Source organism: Acyrthosiphon pisum, chromosome A3 (genome assembly GCF_005508785.2).
Source record: "Acyrthosiphon pisum isolate AL4f chromosome A3, pea_aphid_22Mar2018_4r6ur, whole genome shotgun sequence".
Lineage (NCBI taxonomy): Eukaryota > Metazoa > Arthropoda > Insecta > Hemiptera > Aphididae > Acyrthosiphon > Acyrthosiphon pisum.
This window is the reverse complement of record NC_042496.1, coordinates 23081644-23102898: the sequence shown is the minus strand read 5'-3', so window position 1 is coordinate 23102898 and position 21255 is coordinate 23081644. Positions and strand designations below refer to the sequence as shown.

The window sequence follows — 21255 nt, the reverse complement described above, 5'->3', positions numbered from 1 at the left end:
AAGAATACCAATGCATTCAGGCAGACTTGATCGGTGCTGTGAAATTACACATGAAGTGTAATTATATTATGCTAGGCGACACGAATGGTCTATGGATTATAATTAATAGAAGATATTAAATAATAAACCATTATTTTATAAATACATTGTGAATTATGTAAATTCACGAGCCCTGTGAATATGAATCTTGTACAACACGTATTATACTAATAAATTCTTTAGATTTAATTTTAAATAAATAACAAATAATAAATCACACACACTAAAAATGAAAGACACTATTACACTAACCAAAAAAGATTCGAAGAAATATGTTAAGTTGATAACTATTTTTAACAAAATCTTCACTATTATTGGGTTAACTAAATTTTACTGAGAATATTTTTAATTGTTATAACAATTTATTACTATGTAATTTCAAATTGAATGATACTTACCCTAATGGGTATTACGCAGACAACCCAATTTTATACTCATATAACAGTTTTGTTTGTTAGGTAACTCGTATAAGAGTTGACAGTTCTAAAAGATTAATTTTATAATACTTGAAACAATGAAAAAGTTCGCTACCCATTCCAAAATACTTATCACTAAATATTTATATTTTCTATCAACTCTCAGTATAAATGTATTAAAATGTATTTTATCGCAATATATTGAGTTATAAATATAAAATAATAAATAGTATTTATTTTATTTTATTTACGAGGTTAATTTTTTTAACAGTTTGCGGGATTTATTTACAAAGTAATGTGACATTTAAAATGTATTTTATAGTATATTAATCTACAACCATTTCAATTTGAAAACATATGCAGTGCACTTTTGAAACATTTTTATATTTTATTATACTAAAATGAGTCCTGTAAAGAAACACGTTGTTTTGAAAAACTATAGTCTCCTATTTCCCACTCAAAATCTATTAACTTCAAATATTAAGGTGTATAAATGACTATTTTTTTACAAACATTTTGTACTGATACATTTGATCATTTTTATATTTATAAATATTTTTCGTCTGTCCGTATAAATATATAATTCTTCTGTACGTGTGCACCTATTTGAACTCCTCCTAAACGACTGTACAGATTTTGATGAAATTTTTTGTGTGTTTTTAGTGGGTCTCTCCTAGATGGTTTAGATTCACAAGTGGATCCAGTTGATCCAATCTGAAGAGGTGCTCAAACAAAGATTTTGAGATTTACAATGGACATTTTTGTTTATGAATGGTTGCTATTGGTTACAGCTTACAGATAATAATCGTCATAGGAGAAATTAATAATTTTTTGTATACAAATGGTTGCCATTGGTTACTCGAGTAGATGAGGTAAGAACATGCATAAAATCGTCGTGTTTTAATGAAGAAATCATACCTTAAAACAAATCTGAGAGTATGTTTGTTGCTTGCTTATATATAGATAGGTACTCAAAAACTACTCAACAGATTTTGTAAAAATGTCAAATTGTTTTTGGAGATATCGGAAAAACTTAGAGAGTAGTTTAAACCACATTTAATTTATATGAAGTGTTATATCCAATCCACTCAAAGGTGAATTATCAATTTTGGGTCAAATTAGTTCACAAAGTGACGTACACCAAAACCAAGATACACCTATATCGCCTATATTTTGTATTTTTTAATTTTTTCACGGGTGAAGTGGGGTTATTCAGATTAAAACGGTTATTGGTTCATTGATATACTCAAAAATTATTGGACAGTTTTCAATAAAAGTTATAACAATGGATCCCTTGATATTTGGAGGAAGTGTGTAGCTTATTTTATCAACTCCTGAAGGGTAGTTCACATATAGCTAAAAAAATTTGTTTCTGTTTATCTATATAGTTGCCATTGGTTACATATTATATTAACTTTATAACTAGAAGAATATTATAACATACACATTTTTACAAATATATTATAAAAAAATACTGATCTTTAGCCCGGACAACGTCAATCAGGACAATATTAGTATAATATGTTTTCTATATTATCAAATATTCTAATACCATTTCAGTCCTGTTCATAACATCATTATAATCTTATACAGTGTTTCTCAACCTTCTTACTGTGGCGACCCCCTTTTTGAATTTCAATTTTTTAGCGACCCCTACATATATTTTTTTTAAATACTCGCATAGAATATTGATTATTATTAATAATCAATACTAAAATTACTGTACATTGTACACAACATAAAATACATTTAATATAATTATTTTTAATTAAAAAAAACGTATAAGTACCAAATATTTACAAATACGTATAATACAAACAATTTTAATTCATACGCGACCCTAAATAATAAGTTGGCGACCCCAGTTTGAGAAACAGTGATATACACAATATATCGAATATAATTATTTGAGTTGTTTTGAATTTATTAGTCAGTGACAGTTGTTAACATGTAAAATATATACTTGTATTTTCATACATTGTCACACCGATATATCCGACCAAATACAAAAACAATCTATAGTGCCTATATATTATATTATATACTATTACTATTGATAATATTGAATTTGTAATGTGTATATTGTTAATTTATTAATGTAGTCGTTTACCTACCTTGATAAACTATATTGGGCACGACGCCGTTCCGGGTATCGTACAAACTGTGGACGACGTCCAACGTGATCCCTTCTTCGGATAGGTCGTCGTAATCTCCACCGTTTTCAAACTGAAACCCTTTGGTCGTCTCGAACTCGAAATCGATGTCCGGTTGAGTACCCTCGTCCTGGCTCTTGTGGTCGTGTCTAATTTTCCGGGTCCCGTATTGCCGGCCACCCGAACACAAGGCCGCCAGCAACACAATACCGCAACACACCCACTGGACCCGAGTGATTGTCATAGTTGTTTTAATACGATCGGATTTATTCAGACTTTTCCATTTGTTCGTGGTCCGTCCTGAATTCCATATGCCCGTGATGTGATTTATTTTCCTCGTCGTCTTCGGTGTCCATGCTCTGTACAACATCAAAATCAAATCGATAAGTACAATAACGTATTTAAAGTGGGTTTAATTTTTTTTTTATCACTGTTTTTACCCATGAAATACGAACGCAATGTAACGCCGCGTATTGATGCAAAAAAAACAAAAAGTGACAAAACACGTCAATATTAATATCTGTCTGCGCGGTCTACTGAGGTCAGTATAATAAAAATAATATTTTGGCCCAAAAAAGTCATTATCTAACATTTTAATAATTAAAAATAATAAATTGAAAGTTATACAAGACATCCATCAGATAAATGCAATTTGTATTATAATGCACGATTTATATAAATGCAATTTAAAAATTTCTAAACTTAAAAAAAAATTTAGATTTGGCGGATATAAAATTGTTTAACTGTTCTTCAAAGATGAATGAAAAACTAATTTAAATAATTATTTATTTAAGTCCTATGATTTAATGCCCACATACTTAATCATAAATTTTGTTGGTATATTTTATTCAAAATTAGATTTCATATTTATATTAGAATTGTTTTTTAAAATTTTTTATATATAAAACTGAGAGATAAATGTATTTTTGAATGATATGTGTAGTTTTGTATTTATTATTAAAATACCTTTTTAGAATAGTAATGAAAATCAAAAAATGTTGTATACGTCAGTAAATTTATGAAAATATAGAACTGATCTTTAATAGGATATTTTTCAATAGTTTCCCTAAGTATAAGTAAAAACTAACGTCGACTTGTAAAAGTGCTCCAAAAGTATCATGTTTGATAGCAAACCACCAACAAACCCAGCGGCTAGCTGTGATCAGAGTGAGATAAGTTACAGACTTCACCTCTGTAAAAATGTTAAATTAAAATAATACAAACCCAATTTTAAGCCTTGGGTAAAATAAAATAGTGTTTTATTTTTATTTTGTAGTTGGATAATTATGAAACATGATTGTATCATATGATTAGTATTTATGTAATTAAATAATAAATAATTTAAAATGTTTAATAATATCGAAAAATACTAAACATAAAAAAATTATTTGAATTTTGTCTCTATTATAGCAGTAACATAATATGGCTAAAATTGGTAGGTATATGATTATATTATAATCAACATACCAAATTATTTTATTTCACAGTATAGATATACTTCCGCTTTAATAATTTAGTCAAAATGTTTAATGTAATACGTATATAATAATTATTATTATTATTATTATTATCGTATGGTCGATAATATAATAATTTATATTTAATTCGTTACGCTACACGTGCAAGCATCAAAATTACATACACAACGCGCCGGGTTACAATCTAGTGTTATGGTACAAAATTATGGTTGTTGTGATCCTGCAATTGTGTAGACCATTAGAATGTAATTGTAAAACATTATAGTTATTCTGTGCATATGCGTATTTATTATACTGGTGGTGGCGAATATATATATTTTTTTTTTGTTTACGTGAATGGAATGAAGTCTGAGTTACAACAACAAAAATTAATAATAATAATAATAATAATAATAATAATGATTATAATAATAAAAGGTAATAATATATATACTTATACCAAAAATATCGTCTCTGTTACCGACCAAACTTCTAGGGCCAATTAAACTTGCATGAAATTCGTTTAACTTTTAAATTAAAAACACGTACTCAGCTCGTTGTTTGTTGACAATGTATAATTATTATTGATAGTCTTAAATTATGAATAAATATAATTCCCATGAGTACCAAGAGCAATAAAAGTCAAACCGTCCGTAATTATAATTTATCGCACTCCTCAAACGAGTACAATAGATTTAGTTTAGACCAGTTTTTTGTAGATTAACTGAATATATATGTAGTTTTTAAATTACATACAGTTAAATTATTCACCACAGTGTGCATCGAATAATATTATATTTTATATTATTTCCGAAACCTATACGAGTGTAGTGATTTGTATTGATTCGTCCACTTAAATGGACAATTATTTATGTCTACGGTTTTTAAATATTTTATCCAATTATGTTATTCGAGCGTAATACCAATTTGTGTTGATCAAATACAACACAATTCGACAATACGGAAAATGGAAAATAAATGTTGCTATAATATTATACCGAATCGTGTAGGTACGTTTCGCATTATGTCGGGACGTCATTATATTATGTAATAAATTTTACAGTTTCCAAGAATATATTATTATTTTCAATGAATAGATGAGACCATGTAGATAATGAGATGCGTTGTAAGGGGTGTGATGCGAATAGACAAACTAAGAAATGAATACACTCAAAACCCTTTGAACGTACACGATACGTCAGAAATAATAACACGGTGGAAAGAATCAAACTATATTATGATGGGTGCTTAATGGGGAAACTAATATATCTTTATAGACAGAGATCGAAATAAAATTACAAGGTAAAAGCCGCGTATACATTTCCATTTGAATGCGCGTCAGGCTTTTTGAAATCAGATTGTGTATAGTACAATTTATTATTATTTTGTATATTCGTTGCAATACCAGGTTCGTCAGCGTATAGTATTATTTTAATTTCCAAAAACAACACGTTAACTAAACAGGGTGATTTACAGACCATACCCGAGCTAACCCTTATTTTATACTTTAATTATGCATTTATTCAATTTTTAATTTTTGTAATTTTTGGGTTTACTAAAACACAGAAGTTCAAAATACTTACTTATTTCATGGCATTAATTTTATTCGTCCTATGGTGATACAAATGACTTTTTTCAAATTATCACCTACCGCCGATTTGTACAGTAAATTGTACAGCAAATGATTATTTTAATTTTGAATTTATTTAAATCAAAAGTAAAACAATTCATTTTTGAATTATTTATTTTATATACTACCTAATATGATTATATTATAAGTTAAGGTAAGTTTATTATGGTAATCGATAATCAATATGAATTTATAAGCATTTAATAATTTGTAAATATTATATGAGTACCACCTTTACCGGCTTATAACAAGTAGTAGACTAAATATTATTACATTTCTTTTATATTTTAAGTATGTACAAGTGTATAACCTCAGAATCTATTTTTTCTAAACCTATTATTATGAAATATTATCCTTAATTCATAAAGTAAAATTACCCAGAAACTACCTACTTGTTTGAATTCTAATTTGCATAATATTATTTTTTTTTTAAATTAATAATAAACAGTAAAAAAAGGTGCTACTCACTTGGAATAAAGAAGGAAAATGATATCATTACAGAATATAGATGGCATAAGAATGTAACTATTCTGTTAAGTGGTACGCATTAGAAACTCAGTGTTTTCTGTTTGGATGGACGGAACGTTTCCAGCTAAATATGTTGTGTTTAGACGGGTGGTTTTAATAGTTTTCTTGAAAATGTCAATATTGTCATGTTACATTTGTCGTGTGATTTTTTTTTTATTATTTATTTAAAAGCTACTATTATTATTATACAACTAAGGTATATCAACAATAATTACAATATAATAACAGGTGTGATTACTTAATTTATGTATTCTACAAGTATAGATCTAAAAAAAGGTCTAAAATAAATACAATAGCCTAAAAACAATTACCATTGATAAACTGACAAACAGTTGAGCACAGAATTCCAATGAACAAATAAAAAAATAAAAATCTACAAAGATATTTATTTTAATTATTTTTGATAGTACTATTTCTATTGTACACGTAATATTCACTTTCATAATCATAAAATTAATATATACAATTTTAAAACGTCACATCGAACAAAAATAATCAATAAATGTAAAGTATAACCTTTTAGATTCTGACTGTGGCGATGAATGTATTGGTTTTAGTGTTTTACATAATGGGTTTTATTTTTATTGACTGTCGTCTGTCATCGTTCTTTATCTATAGCAATAAAAATGCTTCAACTTACGACTTTAAGGATGGTTTCTGGTACAAAATTGTATCTAGTTGGTACTTTGTGAGGTTTTCAACAAAATCGTATTTGCCATAGACGCACATATGCATCCCTAGGTCAGTGTTGTTCCAGGGCCATAGACGCATAATCATAGATAATATAAGAATTATATAATATAATATTTTAAATTCAATAACAGCTGTTATTAACACTATACTGATAACAGTATATTATAAATTCAAAGACGAATCTAATGATGCTTACAGAAAATATATTGGAATAATACCAAAGAAGCTATAAGTGAATAAATATTTTCATTTTCCATGATCTACCAAAATATTTATTTTTTTTTATCAATTTATCATATCACAATCACACTGTCGTATTAAGTAGTTGTTATGTTTAAGTTTTGTCTGTTTGAGACGTACGTAAATAATATTATTATTATTCATACCACTATAAAAATCATGCATTATAAATTATCGCATTCGTTAATTACATTTTGAGAACCAATGGCCGCATTGTTCTAGATGGCCAATAACTTTGGACAAGTTGATTCAAACACCTTTTTTTTTAGTTGCTATATGTAATCCATAAAAATAATAAAATACAAAAATACAAAAAAAAAATAATTCGGTCCAAGTGGTGCCCCTGGCCAAAATTAATTTAGCACTGAAAGGGTAATGTGTTGTAAACTTGTAACTCAAAAATTAATAACCGCTGTAGACACTTGTAATTTTATTCATAAATTGTTTATTAGTATTTTTTAGAAATGAATATTGCTTTCAAAATATTATGGCTTCTTTTGAGCGGTTTATAGACAATTGAAATTCTCATTTTATTTTTAAATATCTTGAAAATGTAATACTATGTTCATAAGTTCATCAGTTAATAGTTATTCATACTGTAATTGAAAAATATAAGAATTTACAGTACCTAACAGTTTTTCTTATGTATAAGCGTCTTAAGTTTAAATTTATATGAAGTTCATCACAACAAAACAAGTTGAAAATTATTCAGTAATTCAAAATGTATAAAATGTCCAACCTCAGGATCGAAAATTAAAGATTTTAATAAGTTTTTATTACCATCATTTAAAATAGTTAACGTTTAGCAACATACATTTTTATGAAGCATTTTTAAGTTAAAATTTCGACATCATTGGATATTCAAACATACTAACGAATTCTTCTCAAACGATTCTACATTTCTACATATTAAAACATGTTATAAACTGATATACTAAAAATATTAATCGTAGAAATGTGTAACATTACACTAACCGATATTATTTAAATTACCAGTTCCTAATTTCATATATAAAATGACATTTTTCAAATATTTTGATTAATTTTAAGCTATTTATACCACAACATTTTTTTTTTAATTTTTACTAAATAAACCTATGAGTTATGAGGAATTTTTATCAAAATAATATATTATGATCGTTCGTGTTTAATATTATTCTATTTAAGGTTTTAATATAATAATGTCGTATTTTAACGGTCTATATTTATGTCATATATCGTTTCCGCAGTATTTGGTTGATATAATATTACCTATATCTTGAATTATTTGTCCTGATAAAAAAATTGGAAAAACGATCAGCTTTTGTAACAAACTTTTATCGTTCATAAAACGTGAGTCATATGTTATATAGTCAACTTGTGTATACAATTATTGATGATAAACGCCATTGTTTGTGTCAATGTGATTCAACTTTGCGTTCAAAACAATTTCAACTCCATAAAAATCTACACCTATATAGATAAAATACATTACCTATGCATTTTAATGGTTTTATGTTCTTTCAGTATGTATAACAAACTATGCATAATATATTATTCAATATTTAATAATGACATTCGTATGCATACTATTTAATTTATTCATATTAATATATATACAAGAATATAATACACACATTATATGAAAAGTAAAAGCCAAACAGTTACCGGTGGTGGAACACTCGTTTTTGTCATTGACTTTGGTAAATAATAGTGAATTTATTGATAAATGTACCGATATTATTGTAAATTCACCAGCAATAATAAATAATCCGATTCAATAAACAATTTTAAAATTAGTTTATAGATAGAACCGCATTTATACTTCTTTAATTTAAAATTTATTTTTCAAAGTCTTTTATAATTAAATTTTAAATAAATGTGTGATATATAGAAAGTACCTAGGTACAAAGTACCACATAAAACTTTATGAACATTTTTTGGTATCCGAAAATATATTTATTTAAAAAGATGTATTAATATTGCATAATAAATAATTGTATGGTAGTAAATATATATAATAATATAAATATATTTTCTTTGGACACAACTTTAATTCATTTTATTTTTAAACATAAATAATTCAAAAATCAATTATTGAGATTTCCAAATACAATTTACTAAAAACTACAACAAACAAAATAATTTTTAAGCTTTAAAAAATAATACGGTCTAGTTTTCTTCTTAGAGACATCAACAGAAATAATTCGTTATTAAACTATACAGAGTGTCCCATGAGAATTTACTATTTTAAAGTGGCAAGCTAATGGTGTTTACATTTCATCCTTCCTCCCACTACACTTCGAAATAGTAAAACCTCTTGGGACATCAGTGGCGTATCCTAGTGGTGTGTACCTAAGGGGTTATATGACTCGGAAGGCATAAGGCACCGTACATTGTTGCGGCTCCTTACTAAAGTTGTTTCTCTGTTATTGAATTTTTTACTGTATGAAAATGTATTAATACTTTTTACTAGTGTTATAGTTTTTTAGTTTTTTTCAGTGATCTAAATAACATCGGCCACTATAGTAGTTAGTTTAAAAGTCTTATTTACACAGTTGTATTCTATTATTTACAATACATGCCAACACAAGTTGTATTAGAGTCAATTTCGGATTCAATTGTTTTGAATAGTTTACTGGTGGTCTAAGTGGTATTGTTTTTTGCTTTGGTCAATTTAAGTTGCGGGAGATTACATCCTAAAATCCAACAAGCCCTAAAATATCATTAGACACTTAAGAAACTATATTATCGCCAAAAACAAATAACCCATGGGGGGAATAAAAAAAAAAAATGTATAACCAAGAAAACCAACCGAAAATCTATACTAAACAAATACATGGCCGAAATTCAACTTCAACTCAAGCAATAGGTTTTCAGAAAACTTACGTATAGTATCAGTTCTATAGTTTACGATTATAATAAGATTATATTATAAAATACCAATATTTAAATCTATGGCGTTATCTAATCAGGCGTGGATCCAAGGGCGTACGCCCCCCACCAAAACAAAATCCCTAAAATAGGTTTGTGTAATTTATACAATATATTGGGTTTTTGATTATTTTCGTGGTTCATTACAACTACAAAATACAGTATTATAAAATATAAATTTACGAAAAATAAAATAATATAATTTTATATGTATTATGTGCGAATGTGTAATTGTGTTAAGTACTGTGTTATTGTATTAATGTGTTATAGGGTTATAGCTAAATTGCGTTCCGTCATCGATCATCGTCGATGATAAACAATTTCTTGCTATCGACGATGACAATTAGATCGTCGTCGTCAATAACTATTACCTACCCGAAACTACTATTATTTTACCCGAAACCAAATATCATTATTATTGTACCATTATGGCATTATAAATAAATAAAATTATCGGTATGACTTGCCGTCGTCGACCATCCTTACCATTTTAATTTCTAGGGAAAAAAACCATTACAAAAATATAATTAATAATATTATTGAAAACCGACCGTCCATCGTCAATCGTCGGCCGTCGCACATCATTCCATTTGTGAAAAGTGGTATTTTTGTGCATTCGGCAATCGGCATTGCATTACCTAGCGTGAAATATAATGTGCATAATATCTTGTATAACAGTGGTTTTCAACCTTTTTGGGTCCACGGCTCCTTTTGATTTTGAAATCAAATATACGGCTCCCATACGCAAATTTAAAACAAACAATTAATTTACATTATTCAATCTAACTTTATTCAATGACGAAATCTGTCGATCGGCCGATCTATCTCTCACATACCCAAGTGCGTACAACATGTATAGGGCGTGCAGACTTACACGGCAGCGAAAAGTAGATAACAAAAACTATAAATTATCACAATTTTTTTTTAGTTTTCGAACGCGGCTCATTTGATAATAACCGACGACGCCCCTGGGAGCCGCGTCACACAGGTTGAAAACCACTGTTGTATATTATACTAGACGCACAACTCTGTGTCTACGTTGTGTAATAAAACGGTTTTTGCTGGAGCTCTTGAGGATACGATCTTAAGAACAATTTTGCACCCCCCCGTAAAATATTTCTGGATCCACACTTGTATCTAATACTGAACCCAGTACTGAACAATATTATATCATCAACCTCCGACGTAGGTATATCATTTTTATATGATTATAAATGAATTTATAAAAATGTATAATTTAATTATATTGAAGTACCTATAAGTGAATCAGTTTTGTGCTAAAATAGAAGGTAACGCTTTCACACACCGGTTAACAAAGCTCAACCCTCGATCCACCACTAGAACATCCTCAGTGTAATATGATTAATAAATTATTTATTGATCATTAACGAGCATACTACCTATATAGTGTTATGGACATAAAAAATAAATAGAAATAATTTTACAAATGTCTACACGAACATGCTAATTTTTTCTTTGTTTGATTAAACGATTGATTGTATTGAATAATATTTGAAGAAGCAGCAGATTAAAAAATGAAATAAAATTGTAGAGTCAAAATAAAATTATGCGTATAGATATGTATGTTTTTTTATTATTATAATATATGAGCAATAATTATTCATTAAAGCTAGGGATGTTCCGTAAAATGTACATTTTTGTACTTATAAAGTTTATAAAATTAACTATAAGTCTATAAAATATATGTTTTTAGGTGAGATGCACGTTTAACTGGAAGGGAAAAAAGTGGGGCAATTGTTTTGAATATTATGTTATTTATAGTAAAATTGTCCAACATTTATTACTCTAGTTTAAATTGACCTACAAAAACCAGACTCTGTAATCCGTAGATATATTACAAGTTTTACACAACCATAGTTATAATATTATTTAGTTATACATATAGATATATAAATGTTACTGAGAACTTTATTTTTTTCCAAATACCCCAAACACGGACATTAATAATTTCCATTGAATGACATCGTTGTTATAAAAATTATGCAAAAACAAAGTCTGAACTTTTTTCTACATTTTCACATATAGGTACATATTATAGTACATACATTATCAATTAATGTCAACAATATGGTGAATCCTCCTGACAGTCACCAATTTCTTTTGACATATACATATTAGTACGTTTTGGGAACACGTTAAATAATAATAATAATAACATAAAATATTTAGCATCATATTCCAACATAGTAATATTTAAAATTATAGATAATATAATATTTTAATGATACGCTGACCGTATTGAAATAATTGTACTTTTTAGTTTTTATTATAATACAATTGGACTTGGTTAACTTGAATACGAAAGGACCGGCTAAAAAGTTCAAACTATCAAACAATTGGAGTTATCCAAGGATAATCCAACAATAGGGAATTCTGGGGATCGAGAAAAAGTTTGACGTACTAACGATTTCGAGTTAAAAAAGTTCGATTTAACCGAGTTTCACTGTATACGTTTACCTACATTGAAATAGTATTATGTGACTGCCATTATTATTATTATTTTATCTCGCAATAGTGATGATTATTTTAAAACTTATTTTGGACATATTATTTATACAACTTATTTAAATAAAATTTATTCCACACTTTGGTGCGGTCAGTTAGGCAAATACAACTATTGCTACAGGTTGTTATGAAAATAAACCCAACGCTCTCTTCAATATTAGTGAAGGACCAAGAGTAATACTATTAACGATAACGACTGCAGGGTTATCGAATTACGCATATTAATACTCAATAGTAGGATAAAACGTTTTCTCTGATCTGGTTTTTAATATTACGACTAAAAATGTGTATTGTACACAATGGCGTAAATAGTGTTTGACATTTGGGGGGCTGAAGCTCAGGTCTATACTTGAAACTCTTATGATGCTTTTAAATTATAGTAGTGAAATTATTAGTTTTTTGGGGGGCTATAGAAACTCTTAAGGGGGCTTAAGCCCCCCAGCCCCCTTATATTTGCGCCTATGATTGTACATTAATTGTACCTTATAAGTAAAATAATATGCGACTGCTATCTATGATATACTGGACTACTATCTCCTATAATAATGGGACAAGAAGCGTTCCGTTCGAAGTTTGGAAAGGGACAAAAAAAGGGACGATCCCGTTTTGAGCGGAACGTATGGTCACCCTAAGTCAATAGCAATACAATAATATGAGCAATCATAATCCCATTATGAAACCTATGAGGTTATCAAAACAATTTACTAATTTCTCGCATGAAAACATAATTCACATCGTTATTTGTACGCATCTACGTAAGACGGGTAGACATCATTAGTTTAAATTTACACATCAATTCGTATATTTCGGTTAATGATATTATACATATTATTATGAATGAACAATAGCAATTTCAGTACAAAGACTGCTTTCAAAAGTCACCAAATTCAGACGACGTTCACAGAAGCAATATGTATGTATAAACGACTTGTGACTTTATGAGTATTATATAAATGTTGCATGTATAAAAGTATTTACAATTATCATTTACGCACAAAATAATATTATATTCAATATTATCGTATTTGATCTTCAGAAAACTTAGTAATCCCGAAACGTCAACACTTAAAAATACGTTGGAAAGTTTGAACTTGGCGCATCTCCTCGATGTATGCGGATAATTGAATAAGTACATAAAATATTGGTTTGATTTTCAAAGTTCAACAATGTTATACGAGTACATTTATTATTTTAACATTGGCGAAGTATGATTTATGAATGACATCGACAACGTCGTAAGTAAAAATAAAACACATGAATACCTCGACTGTGCGCGTATAAACCTAATAATATATGATCGAAGCAACGTCCGTAAGTGCATTTGTGTCGATCGGCAAAACGATCATCGATCGATGATAATAATATAATAATGTGCTATTTACCATTTTACAAACGCGTAAAAACCGAAAAGTGTACATTTTTTTTATACAAGTATTGCTGTTGTTATAATATATCTTTGGCTAAAGTTGGATCGAAAGTCATAAATAAAATCTAGTCTTACGTAATACGATTGACACGTTTGATACGTAGGTACCAAAAGCTACATAAAGCTGGCCACTAGGTAACTGAAAACAAGGTACTGATAGCAGTTCCTTTGGAGAAGTTTGTAAAGCTTAATAAATCAAATTCACGCCCTTTTTGTTGAACTTAAGCACCGTGGTAGAAAAAAAATACAATCATTTACACGGTGTTTCAAAACAGATAATTTCAATGAAATTAATTTCATTATTTAGAAAGACGCATTTCTTTCGGTAAAAGTTTTTATTTAAAAAATATTTACTAAGTAAAAAAAAAGAAGAAGACAATGTCACTTTTTTAATTCATTTATACTTAATGATACCATATATTAAGTTTAATCCTCGAACAAATGTATTAATTTGAATGCATTGTTCTTAAGCTAATAATAATATTATTGTTATTATAGTTTTGGCATAATCCATTTACCTATTCCAACTCTAAAATGACTTACGGTAATAAATGTTCGCAATTATATTATATTTATTTTCTTAAAGGTGGGAAGGAAAGCAACATTTTGTATATATTATGTTAAATTATAGTTTTACACTATTTTGGTTAAAGTTGTTACAACTGTTATGAAAAAATGTTGTTTATAGAGTTAAACAATGAAATTCATTTTTAAATATTTTTAAATTTGTATAAGTAATGCCCACAATTTTAGATTTTAAGCGGATTGATAAATGTAGGTACAGGTTTTTTTGTGCCTGGCGTAACGTCGGCATTTCCTAAAGTCGATAAACATCAATAATTAATTATATAGGTATAATATAAGTAACAATCAAATAATTAATAATGAGATATATGAGATTTAGTTGTGTCTAACTAGTTCAATATAGCGTTTTTCCAACAAAAAAATAAATTAGGTATTAGCAGTAATATAAATAAATTATAAAATATTATTATAAATAAAGGCTAGACACAACGTCTCTTGTCTGAATCGGTTTTTGTTTCCAATGATTGATCATTGAATTCAAATATAAAACATCCATTACAGTGATCTACTCAATGACGAGGTACACTGAAAATCTTCTGTACACCATAGTGACTACCCCGGTGTCTTATACTTTATAGTGTCAAGTTAGGTATAGGTATATAGTTTTTAACGTTATTGCTTTCAACATCAGACTACTATATTATAATTATAAAATAAACTATAGTTGTTATTTATAGCCTTATAGGCTTATTCAATTCATTTTCAAAGGTCAAAATGAGGAATTCAATGATAAAATCGTAACATACGTAAAAGTTTCAGAACAACCTTGTAAATTCTTAATTTTTCAATTTAAATTTTTAGACAACGCTCTTAGTATAATGGAATTAGTGTTTTAAAATTCAAAAGTGTTTGGATCTCTCCTCGGAACGAATAGAGAAGTTGAAATATACCTATATCATAAACTAGTTATTTTAGTAATGGGCATAATACTTTTAAATTTTTAAATTATATCGTTTGACTCCATAAAGTTTTATACTGCATAATAATATGTACCTAAGATCAAGTTTAGATCTAAAAACATATTTTGATATTAATTGTATACTCATGTGGAATTCATTGTGAGCAATAATTTTATGTATACAAGTATTTTTTTTTATTATTATAATGTAAATTTTTTAAATTGTACATACTATTTTATTATTTCCTTACATTTAATGCACTGAATCATATATTTTATATTTTATAACTTTTACTTGAGTTATTTTTTTATACATAAATCATTTATTACGATCGTTAGCTTGAAGAAATATGTAATACAATTGAGCCTGGTTAAAATTCAATGACCAGTGGGACCATATGAAAATAAAATGTAAAAGAAAAATATTTGAAGTAAAAGTGGTTCTAAATTGCAAACAGTAGGTAACTTAATATTTATTCACGTAAAATCGATCTCTAAGTCCCAAAAGAAGAGCAAATAAACTAAGTGAAATATCAATAAGATGGAAATAAATATCTGAGACGATATAGAAAAAGAAAAATGTTTAAGTGGGAAGGTAGTATAGTTACATTAAAAACGATAAACATTTTTTGATTCTTTCAAGTGATTTAGATAAATAAAATAATAAATAAATATCCATATAAAAATATTACCATGTAGTATAAATCTAATCAAAATACTAATGCATCGGTTATGAAATAAACTTATTATTTACGTTTTTATAGGTACTTAAAAGTATTATTTCAAAAATGTACAACGAAAAACAAAACATTTTTATTAATAAATTAAAATGAAATAAATTGTACAAAAGTATATTTCAATTATTTGAACGATTTCAGCATCCAATCGTGATTCACTTAAAGAATTTACTTGCCATTACTCGTGTACCTACAAGACATTTTTTATACAGTAATATAATTTCAATAATTTACTATGAATTAAACGATACAACAAATTTAGGCAATACTTAAGTAATAGTAATTGGTAATTAATACCAAACAATATAAATATTACACTTAAATTATTATTGTTATACAAAATATTGTCCTACACATGCGTGCAGTATTTATGCAATCCTATGCTGTATGCATATTATATACTTTATTCTGTACTTTCCCTTATTTAATTTATATAAATTTAATATATCTTAATTATTACTGAAATAACTTAAGACAATGACATGATAACAATTTTAAATTCATACTTGAAAATCAGAAATTATTCAGACTAAATTATTATTTTATATAGGTGGTGAAAAATGTAGTCATCTAAATATTACTTACGCATGTCGCATCTTAAAATTAAACTGCTTTTACTAATAAGGACTACACATTTGGAATTTTCTAGTTTAAAGATGAATTATAAATATTGTGAGTAATATTGGTAGATAATGCCATAATGGTAGAAAAAGCTGTATATATATATAGGTAATATTGTTATTGTTATTTTGTTGTTTTATTAAATAATTAATTTAATGACTGTAATATTATAATAGGTACTTTTACTGTTGTTTTTCTACAAGATAAGTACCTATCTAGCCAATCAGAACGCTGCTATAAATTTCTAATTTTATGTTACTGCCCAACACTAGCGATAAATAATCTTGTTTTTTTTTTATTTAATTGTTTATAATAAATGTATGATGGTTATGGCCGGTGAATGGCGACCAATACTAAACGCATAGGTACCTAGTCGTAAATCATTAGCCATTATTGTGCAGGTCGAACGTAAAAACTTCAAGCTTTTACATTATGTTATATCCTTTGAAGTCTTAAAACGGTCCTATTGTAAGGTAAGGTAATACCTTTTACATTATTAATATCTTACTTAACATAATTTCCCCTTAGAAGACAAGATAGTAGCTTAATATATAAGTTGTTAGTAAAATTGCATAATAATTTATAATTTCAAATAGGTACAAATACTTCAGTTAGATATATATTTTATATATGTATTAAACCTAATATTTTCATTATCAAATGATTGATAGTTTTTGTATAATTTAGTAAGATTTGTATAACCTTTAAAAGAATAAATCGTTGAGTAAAATTATTATAATAAAAACATTAAATATATAACAATAACATTCGACATATTTAACTTTTTAATATGCATCAATGGCGTTAACGTAATAATATAAATGTATAAAAAAAATATAAATTTCAATATCTACTTAACAAACAGATTTTGCATAAAAAAATCATCTAGGTGTTCATAGACATTTTAAATATCAGAAATACATCAAATATGTATCCAGATTCCATAATCCTCCTCTTTCCCTGACTTGAAAATATAGTCTATGACTTCACACGTGATTAGGTTTGGAATTTTAAACTTTAAAATGTGTTAGGTACTTCTTAAAAAATATGACATATTGTTTTGTTTACGATTTAATATAGAACTCGTATTAATGTTATGTTGCGTGGTTTTGTAGTATAAACTAGAAGCCCTCAAATCTACTTCTTTCAAACCCTTTTGCCGTATATGCATTCATTTTGAACTATTATAACTCAACATCCATTAGGTACAAAGGAAAAGTTATGCTTCCTGTAGAAATAAACGTTGGTAAAGTATAATGTACGAAACTTCTATTTGAAGCAAATACTTTGAAACTTAACATCAAGCTGTTGTTTACTGAAGTGAACCCTTTTATAAAATACAGATAAAGCCCTTTACATTTTAAACAGTTTTTAATATTTTAAACTTCTTAATAATAATTTTATTGTTTTAATATATCTGAATTGCTTTATACGATTGTAAACTTTCCGCTAAAGGCAAACACATAATTATTTCCATAGCCAAAATGTATCAGTAATTGTATAGGTGTTTTGGGTTTATTTCTCCCTCTAAAATAAATTATGGATGAAAATATTAATACCTATATTTTTATATTTGAAATACACAATAGGTACTTCTATATTGTTATATTACATTTTTAGGTAAAATATGGAAATAATAAATTTGTATTCCCATTTAATTGATATAGGTAACTAAGATAACTTTGTACAAGAATTAATTTAAGAGCCTCAGTTTATAAAACTGTTAACTAATTAAAATTTAAAAATAATATAGTTTTTTATTCACCAATATAAAGAAAGTAAACACACCTTTATTATTATTTTCAATTTGTATAGAATATAACAATATATTAATTGTTTAAATAAACTAAAATTGTTATACGTATCATTAAAGTAGAATTATTTCGATGTAATATAAAATAATATATTAAAAATCGATGACATTTTCATCAACCCAGTAATCATAAATTTTAATTAAAAACAAAAAATATACTTTTTTAATGAATTTCAATTTGTTATTGTGTGCACTTTATAAAACAAATAATTTAATACAATATAAATGATAAGTCAAGCTTCTTATATTATATTGTTTACTTATATGGCTAGGTATATGTCTAAAACGTATTCTGAATATCGATACTAGCAAGTACTCGCATGATATCACATAGTGTTTAATGTATATTATTCTTATACCTACCAAATTTGATTTTTATTATTCACATACAATTTTACTTTGTATAATATCTATATCCTTATACTCATACAGGCAAGAGCTAAGGTCAGAAAGGGATAAAAAGAATGTGGTCAGTCGTAAAATCTCAACAAATATATTATTTCCTTGACCATGGAGCGTATCCAGGGTTTTATTCCAGGGGAAAATAATGAATACATACCTACCTACATACCATAAAGATCAAAATATTGAATAAATCAGTTTTTCAAAAAATTATACATACACCCCATATGTCAAAAAAAATAGTACAGCAAGGCTAGGTTAGGATACATAAGAGCATCGTAGAAAGTTCCATTTTTTATTTTTGAAAATTTCTATTTTTTCTTATTACTAGAATATGATTATAAGTTATAACGTAAGACTTATTACCCCACGTTAACGTGCGTAAGATTCTAACCTCAAATTATGTTTCAAATCATTTTTTTCATTTTCCGCACTGTAACGGCGCTTATTAGTACCTATTTCTAATGATACAAAAAAATAGCGTGACACATCATTTTTTGTACGGTATTTTACACAATCATATACAAATATATTTAGATAATAATAGTTTTTTAGAGTATATTATTTTAGTAAAGCTTTACTTAATTTATTTTAATTTATTTATAAAATAATAAATTCAAAAAACTTTTCTAATTAATTACAAAATGTATGGATATTATCCTACACTTATAATAAATTAAATTAAGGTGCTATTCAAATAATATAAACAAAAAAGTATACATATCTAAACCTATTTTTTCAAACTCTAAGCTGAATACATATAAAGAATCGAATAACACCACACGAATAAGTTAAGAAAATTACCCAAAATTTTTTTGGGCAAAATATTTGTCACACGTTACCAATACATTTAAATTTAATATAATATTATTGTCTATCAAACCAGTGAAATTAAGTGTTGATAATTAACAATATAAAGATAATAATAATAATAGTAATAGAAATAGAATAAAAATATTGTAATATCAATGCATATACAATACTGTTTACATAATATTCCCAGAGTTTTTTTTATGGGGGCTTGGTAGCTGTATAAGCCCCTGATTGACCTCATACTATTTTTAATGGAGACTTTTTAATATTTATGACTTCTATAAAACTTAATATAACAACGGTTTATTATATTTTGTTATTACAAGAACAACAAAATATATTATTCATTTATTAGGTTTTAATCGTTTAATAATAAATGATATAACTTCTTGAACTGTGTAACCTTCAGGTTTAGTTAATTTATATTTACTATCGCAAAGTTAATAGAATTAATTAGATAAACATAAAACGCTTTTGTATAGCTAAAACGTATAGAATATAGAACCAACCCTATTTTAGGTACATATTTGATTAGTCTTAACATCATATAATAGTTACTGTTGTAAATATTCTATACCTACAACTTGGATAATCTTATAAGATCATAATAAATAATACCGTCCTAAACACCTGTGGAACTAAATTGTAATTTGTTTCTGTCTTGTTTATTCATTTATTATATTTTACTAGTGGTGTTTTTTGCTGTTTATCTTATAAAAAAGCGTCCACAGCTCGTGACCGAATAAATTGCAAGTTTTATAAATATTAAACATCAGCTATAATCTAGTTTAAAAAAATAATCATAACAATATTAAAAGTAACTTTTACGTTCAAAGTTTCCACTACGTTGTTTTGTGTTAAATATAATATCATTACCTTGGTTCACAGCGGTCGACAACTGTGTGGCGGGCACGTCGAGCGTGTCGAAGGACGTAATACACAACAAAAAAAAAATGAAAATATTTTTTGTGTATTTACGACTGAATTTCGTGGGTGGTTCGCGGCGCGTGTGTCGCAGTAGACAGTCGACGGTGAACTGAATGTCCCGAACGTTACCGACTTGAACGACGACGTCACCGCACGCGAATTGAGCTGGGGGGGTGCAGGGAGGCACAAGGGGGATTGGCGATAGTGTGCGTCCCCGCCCCTTCCTTTCCTGGCGAAAACCGCACGAAAATTAGCCCTTCCGAAAGAAAGGATAAAAAAAAAACAAAAAAAAAAAAGCAACTACTGTGCCTCACGTATACGCTACTTGTTATAAATAAGCTCTCACCTGACTTCGTTTAGCACTCTTTATGTATTAAATTATAATTCATTGTACCTGTGTGCATGCTGCTCCGCCGAATCGATAGTCCGTATGCGTAA

The 21255-nt window shown here is 27.4% G+C and overlaps 1 protein-coding gene across 5 annotated transcripts in view; it reads right to left on the bottom strand.

Annotated features, from left to right (window-relative positions):
• LOC100167178 overlaps positions 1-20937 on the bottom strand; it is a 111034-nt gene extending 90097 nt beyond the window's left edge. For all 5 annotated transcript variants that reach the window (XM_016802387.2, XM_001943588.5, XM_029491146.1 and 2 more), the window contains exons 1-2: positions 20767-20937; positions 2570-2967 (exon numbers count right to left, since the gene is read on the bottom strand). In XM_016802387.2, coding sequence (XP_016657876.1) covers positions 2570-2852 — 283 coding nt within the window. In that variant the 5' untranslated portion in view covers positions 2853-2967; positions 20767-20937. The remainder of the gene's footprint in view (positions 1-2569; positions 2968-20766) is intronic.
• Between the last annotated feature and the right edge of the window lie 318 nt (positions 20938-21255).